General features: G+C 36.5%; 1 protein-coding gene across 6 annotated transcripts in view; it reads left to right on the top strand.

The window, feature by feature from the left end:
* The first annotated feature begins 4,658 nt into the window (after nucleotides 1-4,658).
* Nucleotides 4,659-12,459, top strand: part of LOC143864733 (ferric reduction oxidase 6-like) — a 34,318-nt gene continuing 26,517 nt past the window's right edge. Inside the window, exons 1-5 of one of the 6 annotated variants that reach the window (XM_077375525.1) lie at nucleotides 4,659-4,680; nucleotides 9,417-9,761; nucleotides 9,858-9,948; nucleotides 10,129-10,326; nucleotides 12,211-12,445. In XM_077375525.1, coding sequence (XP_077231640.1) covers nucleotides 9,530-9,761; nucleotides 9,858-9,948; nucleotides 10,129-10,326; nucleotides 12,211-12,445 — 756 coding nt within the window. In that variant the 5' untranslated portion in view covers nucleotides 4,659-4,680; nucleotides 9,417-9,529. The other 5 variants (XM_077375523.1, XM_077375521.1, XM_077375524.1 and 2 more) reach the window with 5 other exon arrangements.

Genomic DNA, 12,459 nt, shown 5'->3' with positions numbered 1-12,459 from the left:
TTCGAGGTTAATATAAATGGCATAAGAGACCAGGTGCTTGCATTCGGACGAATTATGGGTGCTCTTCGGACCTTCTCCATTCGTAATCAGGCACGAGCCCATATGTATTTCTGGTTATCCATTGCACAGAGGATTTGATTTTGGGGGTTCCATGGCCTATCCATGGATGGCGACTCTGAGTTATTTTAGGTACGTCCTGGTTTGGGGATTTATCCTTGGATCAAGAGGTATCTAGTTTATTCGCCACTCGTGCTTTGCTATGAAGGTGGCATCTATTTCGAGAGTTCCTTGGTAGAGCTCTCCTTCACATGTGGAGGTCCACAGATTGCTGGGGGCTCGTCTCCCACCTCTCTCTCGGATCGGGGTCTACACGTATCGTTAGTGTTTATATATTTTATCATTAATTTGTTCATTTTTAGTTAAAATAATTATATTTTTATACTTTTAGTTCAATTCGAAACAAAAAATAAAATTGACAGACAACCAAACGTGTAGATGGTTGATATGCCCTCGGTACACCAAAAGCTGGTAGATCAAGTTAAACTTATAAAAGTATGGTGTAGTTGAAGTATATATGCCAAAAATGGCGTTCTGGTGGTGATGAGTCAATGGATGTGACATTTGGGTTTGTACGACCCAATACAGTAAAACATGGGTGTGCTATAATCTTAATAGAATTTCTATTTGGAAACATTTTTCAATTATCATAAAGGCATAGATTTTATTTATTTATAAAGAATCATTTCAAAACCAATTTTTGACAAAGTTATTGTATAAGAAGATAATCAAAAGAAAAGGGGGAACCCGTCAGACACTCGAATGGGTCAGAGTTCAGGCAATCAAGAGAAGAAACTTTGTCAAAATTTATTCTATACAGTACCTTTATTGGATAGTGTATTATGTTTCACTTATTAACTCTATAAATATTTTGTTTCATACAATAACCTTACATATCTAATAGAGCTAACTTAAAATGAAAATTACGGACATGGCTTTGTAAATCAGTGTTGTGGGATTTAGAGTTGGAAACTTTGGGCCTAGAATTGACAGTCGGTTGACCAAAGAGGGGATTGGTCGATCTAATCCGATTTAGTACCCCCAACACACTCTCTTGTACCCATAATTTACCATTTTAAGTATATTTCAATGATGGAAACCTTATTTGATAGGGTATTCAATTCCGATCTTCGAGGGATTGGAAAGAGGACTTTCGTAAAAGAAGTATTTGAAGAAGATAAGTGGTTATACCTCTTACTTAGTTATTTTCCCTAAACTACTCCAAGAATTATTTAATAGTTATTTTCCCTAAACTACTCCAAGAATTATTTAAATGAATTGTTGGACAATTGTAAATTGGTTTTGAAATGATTCTTTATAAATAAAAAATTCTATGCTTTTATGATAATTGAAAAATATTTCCAAATAGAAATTCTATTAAGATTATTGTACACCCATGTTTTAAAAGATACGAGACAAGCATGTAATATAGAAAAAAAATATGTTGATTGTGATTACTTGTATTGTTATTTGATTTCTAAAAGTGTAGGGTACATCGAATAATGTTTATTTCAATGTTTTGTTTTAATGGATTCTCAATTGGACTACATAAGAGCCCGTCAGTGGGGCTTAATCGCTGACACATGATCATGTTTTAGTGACCATATGGTAGTGACTCCAAAGTTAAAGTGAATTGTCGTCGCCAGAGAGTGCTGACTTAGTAAAATCGTAGTCCTAGTGATCGTAGTTTCCAAGTTCTTTCCAAAATGCAAATAGAAGTGTTTAAATTTTTTTCAATGCTTAAATTGCTTCTCATCTTAAAGTACAATGGTTTAATTGCTTATTTTGATTATCAAATATGCATAGTTTCCAAAGTGATTGAGCTATTTGGTTTGTAGATTTTTGAGATGTTGCATATTTCTTCTTAAATTGTGACATGATTTACTTAGTGATTTTCTTCTAATGTTTTTATTGTGGCATACTTGTCTCGGCTAAGTAAGGGATATAATCTCTTGCTGAGCGTGATCCCACTCCTCACATTAAATTTTTCAGATGATCAGGAGGCTTAGGATTTCCAACGAGAGACGGTTAAACGTAGAAGACTAGTATGAAGATAGAGATTCAAATAAAAGATTTAGTTATTTAAAGAATTAGAAGAACCTTTATTTATTTCATTTCGTATTGAACTATGTGAAAGAATTAATTATGTCGTTGTTTGGGATTATTTAATTATTATGGAATGGTATTTGATGAAATTTTTATTTTTATTAACTGTGGGTTTTTAATCAATTCCTTGTGCTAGACATTGTAATTGAAATCGACCTTGCGTGTCTTTGGGTCAACCATAGGCGCGTGGTCGCTGTTCGCGCCCTCGCTTCCACGCTTCTGGGTTGGGGGCGTAACAGAGAGTGGTATCAAATCACATATTTTTAAACTAGAGACATTAGGAACCCTGGAATGTTTCTGGAACCAATCGTTCACTAATTAGGATTCGATAATATTGTATGAAGTGACCCTTAGGACGATTAGAATGATTATCATAATATGTGATATGTATTGTGATAAATTTAATCATTCTATGGTATCTATGGGAGCCTTACAATGTTGGTTATGATTGGTGAATTAGGTGAAAGATGGTGGCCAGAGGTTCTAGAAATAATAATGATATCGTCGGTCAACCCGCTGCTGATCGAGTGCCACCTCAGCAGGCTCAGGCCCAGGAGGTACCTCGGCAAGCCAGATCACAGCCGAGAGTAGAGCAGCCAAATCCACCTAATATGGCTAATATGATGCAAATGTTAATCGGAGTGGAGCGACAACAGCAAGCACAAAACCAGCCAAGACAGCTTGGTAGGATTGCGGAGTTTAAGAGGATGGATCCACCACTGTTTGAAAAGGTGTTGACCCATTGGATGCGGATAAGTGGATGGACGAAATAAACAAGATATTCACTGTTCTACAGAGTACGGATGAGGAGAAATTAAATTTTGCAACATACATGTTACAAGGAGAAGCGCATAACTGGTGGAAAACGGAAAAAAGAATCCATGAGCAGGATGCTGAGCCGTACACATGGGAGATGTTTGAAAGAGCCTTTAATGAAAAGTTCTTTCCCAAGAGTGTGCACTATCAGAAAGAGATCGAATTTATGAAATTTCAGCAACGAGGAATGACAGTGACCCAATATGAGGCAGAGTTCACTAGTTTATCTAGGTTTGCCCCAAACATGGTGGCGAGCGAGGCCTCTCGCGTCAAGCGATTTCAGGAGGGTCTGAGATCGAGCATTAAGTATGTGGTGGCACCATTTGAACTGACTACTCTTGGGGCTGTTGTGAACAAAGCCTTAGTTGTTGAGAGGGAGCAAGCTGAGGCTCAACCCGAACCCGACCCGACCTGATCCGATTTTCAAATCAGGTCGGGTTGACCCCCCTTTAGGCTTTAAGCCTTTTAACATTTCTAACTTTCCGTCTTTCCATGTGCCTTGAAAACTTAACTAACAAGTAATGTGAAAGGGGAGATTTTAATATTTTATGCGTTAGAGGGATAATATCATTCCTTTTTTAGTTTTTTTGACTTTTACTATTTTAGGTAATGTTAAAAGTAAATTAGAAAATTAAAATTTTTGAGAGGAAATAAAGAAGGCAAATTTTCAACTTTCATTTTAAGTATATTTTATTATTGGGAAAATTCTCAAGAAAATGTTATTTTTAACTGAAAATCTCAAAAAATGGGTGAAACGCATCCCAAGGCATGTTTTAAGACAAGAATGCCCTTGAGTTGCTTTTCCCTCCACTTTTTTGAGGAAAGAATCCCAATGCATTTCACAAACCCTATTCACCTTTTTTAGCTTCTTCTTCCCCACGCAAGTGTAGAAAATCCATTGCCTTTGGTAAAATTCCATTGTACAGCTCCCTTGTAGGATGAATTAAGCCCATATTTTTCAAAATGGACTATACAACCCATACCATAGGATGATCCAAACCGCCCAATTGATGGGCCACACCGCAAATAGATTGTGCCCCAAAAATCATTTCCATAGGATTCTTCCTTACCATTACCGCTACCACCATTACTTTCCTCAAACAAAAACCCAAGATCTGATCACCTCTATTCCTTTTCCACCATTAGATCTCATCCATCCTCTTCCTCTATCACCATCCATCACTTTTCCATCACTGGATTCTCAATTTTCAGAGAATAAAGAGATTTGTGAAAGAAAAGATTGACTAGGGTTTGGATCTTTATTATTTCAGATCTAAAATTCAGAGGCAAAGAGATTTGCAGGGAAAATATACGGAGAAATGGGTTTTTGTCTTCAATCGGAAAAATCACAGAAGAAGGGGACTCCTTTTTTCGTTTTAGAAAATCAAAGCGAAAGGGGGTTCTCGTTGAGAGCAAGAGAGGGAGAGAGAGAGATAAAAGGGAAGACAAGCTTGAATTTCTTCTCCGGCAGATTCGCCGGTGCCAACTACAACTCTCTGGTTATCGTTGTTGTTCCGGTCCTCGCTGTCATTTTCTGACGGATCTTCGCTGATTCCGGACATTCATTATTAGATCCGAAGTCTTCGGATCCATACGATGCGCATGACAATTTTTGCAAATTCTGGAAATCCGAACACTCTCCGGTGAGTTTCATTTCTGACAAGATTTGGCGAATTGATCTCCAATTTTATCCTCTTTCAGGTAATTCATATTCTTTTTCTCTATTTCTTTTAGTCTTTTTAAATATTTTCATGGCCAGAATCTAAGTTTCTTAGTTTTTTTTCTTGTGCTTGATTTTTAGTTAGATCAACTTGATATATCACTGGTGAGAAGCATGAATAGAGAAAGGTGTTTTAATATTTGCAAGTTTACAATCAGTTTGTTTCTTCATTCATAAAATTCATTTTAAGAATTCAAAAGAGCTTTCAAAAATTGTGTAGATTTGAGAGTTGAGTTGAACTTTATGTGATTAACAAGATGATTGTATTCGTGTCAATGCCTTGTTGACAGTATAATTGTGTTTAATAATTGTGCTGGATAATTGCATAAACTTACCTTGTCCATTAATTCATTAATTGGCTTCGGAAAGCTTCTCATTTTCAAAGTTATAATCACTGTTGATAGCTCTCCCGAATGTTGATAGATAAGCTAAAGTCAAGAGGATGTAAACGTGAATTCTCATTTCACCGAACAATGCATTTTTTGTTTGTTTGCACGTTTCGGATAAGGTGAGCGGGAGATCCTAATCTTTAGATCTTTTACCAGGTGAAAGTAATGATAACTTTGGACCCCTCATTCCTTTTATTTCAGCTTCTAGAATGTTTCTTGGGATTTGTTTTATGGACCGGTATCATTTTGATCCTTATTATTGGGTTTCTTACAAAAAGAATATGTGTTAAGGTTTGGCCCTTGGATCCGGTTTCAACTCGATGACTTCTAAACCTCAATATAGAAGTAGAAAGTAAAGCGAGTTTCCAAAAGTATTGTACGTGTCACACCATAGGATGATCCAAACCGTCCATTAGATGGGCCACAATGCAAATATGTCGTGCCTAAAAAATCATTTCCATAGGGTGATCCTAGCCCTCCAATCCATAGAGGAAATTCGGATTATGGAAATCTCTGTAGATTGAAGGGCGAGGATCAGCCTATGGAAAACATACTCAAAACTTCAAACAACATTTCATGTTTTGTATTTTTGTTTGGATAAAAATTATGTATCATCTTGAGTTTCTTTCCACTTTCTCTTGATCCCAAACTGTAAGTGCTAACTATGTACAATATAAGTAGGACTTATAACACTTTGATGGATGGTCCCGCTCGACTCAAAATAGCTTGTAACCCGGACTCAGAAACTAAGATCTGAAAAGCACTCCAAAAAGGATAATGGATCTAATGAAATACTATTAGAATGTATGAACCACTATTTATAACTTGGAACCACTATTTATATCTTGGAACCACTACATAGTGGTAAATAGTAGTTCCGAGGTATAAATAGTGGTTCTCACTGTATAATTAGTGGTTCTGAGTGTTTAAACCACTACGCATACACTCATTCTCATTTTTTATAGTAGTTTTGACTGTAATTGTGGTTTTCAGGAATCTTGAAACCACAATTAGTGCTTGAAAGGATTTAATTGTTGTTCCTTTCATCTAAATGATATTCTGAGTGTTTAAACCACTGTTCATAAATTTATTCCAACTTTGAAACCCAATGAAATACTATTAAAATGTATGAACCAATATTTATACCCCGGAACCACTATTTATACCTCGGAACCACTACATAGTGGTAAATAGTGGTTCCTAGGTATAATTAGTGGTTCTGAGTGTTTAAAACCCTATAAATACACTCATTCCCACTTTTTGTAGTGGTTTTGAGTGCATAAAATTTTCAATCTCACAATTTAAACTCTTGGAACAAGTATTATGCCATCTAAACTATGAACCACCATATGATCTGACTGTTTAGACAACTATTTAACCCATTGTTCATAAATTCGTAGCAACATTGACACCCAATGAAGTGTGCAGCAAAATTTCTACTCTGGAACCACTGTTTATACCTTGGAACCACTATTTATACCTCGGAACAACTACAACCGCTACATAGTGGTAAATAGTGGTTCCTAGGTATAATGAGTGCTTCTGAGTGTTTAAAACCCTATAAATACAGTCATTTTCACTTTTTATAGTACTTTTGACTGCATAACTTTTTCAATCTCACAATTTAAACTCTCAGAACAAGTATTAGGCCATCTAAACTATGAACCACCATAAGATCTGAGTGTTTAGACAACTATTTAACCCATTGTTCATAAATTCATTGTAACTTTGACACCCAATGAAATACTATTAGATTGTGTTAAGCAATATTTCTACCCTGGAACCAATATTTATATCTTGGAACCACTATTTATAACTCGGAACCACTGCATAGTGGTAAATAATGGTTCCTAAGTATAATTGGTGCTTTTGAGTGTTTAAATATTGGTTCCCAGATATCAACAGTGGTTCTGAGAACAAAATATTGCTTCTACATATTTAAATAATAGTTGTAATTGTATAGACATGAGTTTCATCCGGGTTTACTCTAAATAGAAACATAGGGGGCAATAGAGAGATAGAGAGATTATGACAATACGTCATAACATTGTAAAGAGGATAATGACAATAACAAATGCCTAACAAAACCATAACAAATCCCTAACAAATAAACAAGATGATGACAATACACCATAGTATTGTAAGGAACATGTTAAACCTATGCAAATGTATCACAATGGACCTACCAGAGAAGCTAAGGTTTCATAGGCCAAGAAAAATAAATCCAATAAAATCTAGATTTTAGGAGAGGAGAGTTTCACCTCTTTGCAATGGAATTTCCATGGATTTTTACAACAGGCAATAGAGTTTCATTTTGGCATGGGGAAGAAGAAGGTAAAAATATTAGGTGAAATGCATTGGGATCCGTTGCTTACTTTGTTGGAGGGAAAAGTAACACAAGGGCATTTTGGTCCTAAAACACTCATTGGGATGCGTTTCACCCATTTTTGAGAAATTAGCCAACTCAACCATTTTCTGAGATTTTCAGATAAAAATCACATTTTTTTTAGAATTTTCCTTTTATTATTTTAAAAATACAAATCGGGTTTTGGGTCGGGTCAAGTTCCCGACATCCCAACCCGAATTCAAATCGGTTGAGTTTTTCTAACCTGAACCCAACCCAAATTTCAGAAAACCCAACCTGACACGGCAAAAAATCGGGTTCAACCCGGCCAGAGTTGCACCACTACTTGCATCTGACAGCAGCCACAGAGGCTAACTTTTCGGCAGATTTTGTCTTCATTTACAAGGTCGATGCTGTCAGATGTGCTAGCAAATCCCTTGTTATTTTCTTTTGTATCGAGAGAGAGATGTCCCTCTACCGTGGGGGTAAAGCCCACAAATATCAAGGACCGATAAAAGGCCCAAAAGCTTACACGAGAGTCGAGAGTAAAGGCATAATGTGGAACTGAGTGCAAAAGAAGAGAAATTCTGAGGGCCCCAGGTGTCCAGACAACAACCACAATTCAAATCCGTACGGGTACGGAATGAAAATAATGGTCTAAATATCAAAGCCGATTCTCTTTCTCTCGCTCCTCTTTGCTTCCACTCAAGATTCCTCTTATAAAGTATAAACAGACACCAACCAGTAAATATCAGACCCACAATCTCCCTCTTTCTCTCTCTTTGTCTATTCAAGATTCGTCTTCATTTCTTTCCTTAACAGACACCACATGCCCCTCATCCATGCAGCTATCTTTTCCTCGTTTCCTTTTCATATCCAACCATGGAATGCCGCCTCCCATTTTCATGTGGACACCAGCCACTGTCGTAATATCCACTCCCTTTTTATCTTTTTTGGTGGGTATGCCAACCACTCCTTTTCTGGTGTTTTAATTTCTTTCTTATTAGACTTGAGATTGATTGAGATTATCAACTTTTAAGCTTTTCCTAATGACGCATTCTTATTTTTTCTTCAGTTCTAAATTTGGGTTGTTTTCATTTTTAGGTGGAGGTATAACCCATCTCTGATTTTTTCTCTTTTCATCTTGGTCTTTTTTTTGAAGTATTTTAGTTTTTATACATTGAGAAAGCCTAACTTCCTTGACAATTAAATCCAATTAATTTAGACAAAAAAAAGAAAAAAAGAAAAGCGAGAGAGAGAGAGAGAGAGAGAGAGAGAGAGAGAGAGAGAGAGAGAGAGAGAGAGGTTTCCTTTCCTTTTTCTTTGGTTTTCTGAAATTGGTTATTTACTTGCTATAGCCATTTCGGATAGTCTGTTTTTTCTTATTCTCTATATAATTTAAATTGGCAGGTTTTAGTTTTATTCATGTATTTATGTTATGGATATATAGGATGAGTGGCGTGCATTTGTTTATACCTTGAATGCCAACCTTCCTTCGGTGGGGGTAATTTTTTTTCATTCAAAAAACATTTATTACTAGTGATATGTGCAATTCTCCCTTTTGTGTTTCTGTATCCATTGGTTGAAATTTGTGTCTTTCTTGTGTTTATGTTATGGAATGCATTTACTTATCAGGATTTTATTACCCACCTCCTGATTTGTTTTATGCTATGGTGGTGATCCTTTTGGGAGTTTCTGGTTGTTTTCATTTTCAACTGCCTGTAAATCATCGAAACTAGGTTGATATACCCTTTAGAATTTTGTATCATACTAAATGATTGTTGACTGAAATTTTATGGGTTAGACCGTTCGAGATTACTTTTGTTTTTGGGTTTTCGATTTTGAGTTGTTTTCAACCAACAGTAAAGAACTTATATGATAAATCTGCTTCTAATAATTCTGAAATTACATGACTGAGATGGTGATGTGAAATGGTCGCTTACAATCCCTCTTTCTTCTGTTGTTTCTTTTCTTTTCTTTTAAGCAATAGAAGTATTTAAAGAGATGCCGATCATCAGAAATTGGTGAGAGGTTTGAAGTCTACGGAGGTTAAGAAGGCTTACTTTAATCTGGATCTGGGCTTGTTATTCTCCTTTCATGGCTGAACACTTAGCTCGTGAACCACTCCTCTTGAATGAAGGCAGTGAACATGGTTTTGTCAAACAGACTTCCTTCTCGGAATCTTTGGTGAAATGGGTACTCAAAATTCTAATGTGGGCCATTTTTATAGGCTGGGTTGCTCTGATTTTTTTCTATCCTAGTGAGTTCATTCAGGGATTGTTTCAGAAATGGATTCTTCTTACCAGCGGAACTGTTTTTGGTTACTCAGGTAAGCAGTAGAAATTTATTTTCCTCATTTCTTTTGGACCCTGAAAATGAAGTGATATTTAATTTATGCTATTTTCTTTGTGTCTCCAAACTGCAGGAAGTATATTTCTACTTTTCAGTGCCCCGGTTCTCATTATTGCATTTCTGTCAATTGCATATGTAACTGCTTTCCCAAGAGCATACCACTGGTACGCATTTCTTTACTTATTTCAGCATAAAATCTCTTCAAAAGTCATTTGTTTTCCTATTTCAAATGTTTATCGATGGACTCGAACGGGATGAGAAGAATGATTTCCGATGCAGCGTGTCTATTTTTACATCGCCTTTGTTATACATATTTTCATTATAAGGATTTGCTTCATTTCCAGGAAGAAGAAATCAAACTCTCCAAGGTTCAGTTTGTGGACATTCCCTGTTCTCATTGATGGACCGTTTGGTGTTGTCTCTGCTGCGGAATTGATTGGGATACTCCTGTTTGCTGCCTATATCATCTGGGCAGTTTATGCATACACAATGCAAAACTATAGCTCGATATCCAAGTCATCCTTGCCTTTTAAAGTGAAAAGGTATACTAATCAGATAAATCAAGTCTTGCTTTGGTTTGTTGGATCTACAATTGATTTTTCGTAGTGTTGATTTCAATATATTGTTGATCTTTTGTTACTCGGAACTTGTCTTTCTGTGACCATGTGTGTTAAGAATTAAATCATTTGATTTTCTCGGTCCTTTGTTTTTTTTTCTGGTTGTGATGAAAGGTTTACCTACACTGCTTATAGTGATTGGTGAATCTACAGTTATATGCTTATATCCATCTACATGGGTGTTTCCTGGTTATCTTGCCCTATTAAACTACTATTATTTTTTGACTTATGATGCCTCTTTGTCATCTAGAGCACTAAACTTTTGTTTATTAATACTGACTGACATAGCCATGTCTGAAATGCCATTATCTTTCTTTGTATTCTTGAATCATGGATCCTTCAAATGTATTTTGATGTTGAAAGTTTCTGTTAATGAGGGAAGTCATCAGAATTATATACAAGCCTCAATACTGTATGTATGGTTGAAAGCGGTTGCATTGTGAGGGTATTGATCCTAGTGATTCACCAAGCACATTTCATGTTGGGCACCCTACTTCTGTCAAGGGCTTACCAACTGATATTTGGGACCTAAAACCTCAAAGTCTATTTAAGAAGCTTTTTGATCCTTTGGATACCATACTTGCAGATAAACTTTGAAGGTCTTCCACTTCTCGTTTTCCTTCATATTGTTCCGAGATCATCCTTCACCGCTTTTGGATTATCCCAAGGCTGTCCCAACCCTTATCATAAGTCTAGAAGATGGGATTGCTTATAAGTCAATATGGAGCTCCTGAGTTCATGAAAACACCAAGACCTGCATTACAGCTGCCATATCCTCTTTCTGCTAAGCTGCCCATATCAAGCATAGACATTTCACATTAGCCCACATCCTTGTGACACACTTTTATTATGCATCGCTATGATGAATTCCTTTTCTACTGGATAAGTAACCCTGGAACATCATCTCTCAGCTGAAAATAGTTGTACCTATTTCAGGATTCAAGTGCTATCAAGGACAGGAATCAGTAAAATCATCATCTTAGTAAGCAAAAAACATGTATAATCATACTAGTTGTTAAAGATGAGAAATATGCAATTAGTTTAGTATGATGTCTTATGTTCAGTTATTTTGTATCTAGTTATGTTTATATTTCCAATGCCTGTCCATGTGTTTTAGGTTAGTCTCCTGCTTGTTAGATTGTGTTTAGAGCCATCCTACTCTCCATATGATGTGTTGGGTCTCCCTTTATCATTATCAGTTGTATAGAGATGTAACCATTGAAGCACCAGGGAGCTCTACATATTTGAGTGTGCCCCAGCGTATCAAGCGTTCACCTTTAGGCATCAGTATGCATGCAGTACCAGCATTCACATTTGCTTCATCTTCTGACTTAGAGCATATAATAAACGTGGATTTTTCTCCTTTGAATAGTTTTTGGACTGTTCTTCATTGAAATACCACCCCAAAGGGATTTGCTAGTGTCCATCGCAAAAGGCATTTCACAGATGCTCTGTCGCATGTCAGAGCAGCCACACACTCACTTTGCAACATATTTTGTCTTCATTCACAAGGTGGCTGCTCTGACATGAGACAGAGCATCTGCGAAATGCCTTTTGCGATGGACTCTAGCAAATCCCTACCCCTAAACATATTCTGAACAACTTTCTTTCTTAATTGTTGCATTGGGACATTGTTTCTACGTATGCATGCTTGAGTTTACCAAAGTGGCATGAAATCTTATGTCCTTCAACCCCGTGCATCTCACTTATATGTGTTTTATCATCGGAGGAATGAGCTTTCCTTGCATTCATACAGTTTTTTTTTCCTTTACTAGGGGAATAATGGATTTACAATTTTAATTTTTGCAGTTATCAGATGTTGGACATGTCGGGCCTTCGTTTAGGTTCCATCGGATTGTTTTGCTTGGCATTTTTATTTCTGCCAGTCTCAAGAGGGTCAATTCTTCTTCGCGTCATAGATATTCCTTTTGAGCATGCAACCAAATACCATATATGGCTGGGACATCTCACAATGATGCTTTTTACGTTACATGGCATATGTTATATGGTTTCATGGGTACTGCAGGGCCGTCTCATACAAGAAGTAAGTTCAAATAT

Source organism: Tasmannia lanceolata, unplaced genomic scaffold (assembly GCF_043159265.1).
Source record: "Tasmannia lanceolata isolate RefF3 unplaced genomic scaffold, GAP_Taslan_0.1 ptg000054l, whole genome shotgun sequence".
Classification (NCBI taxonomy): domain Eukaryota; kingdom Viridiplantae; phylum Streptophyta; class Magnoliopsida; order Canellales; family Winteraceae; genus Tasmannia; species Tasmannia lanceolata.
The sequence above is the reverse complement of the archived record's forward strand: the minus strand, read 5'-3'. Positions and strand labels throughout refer to the sequence as shown.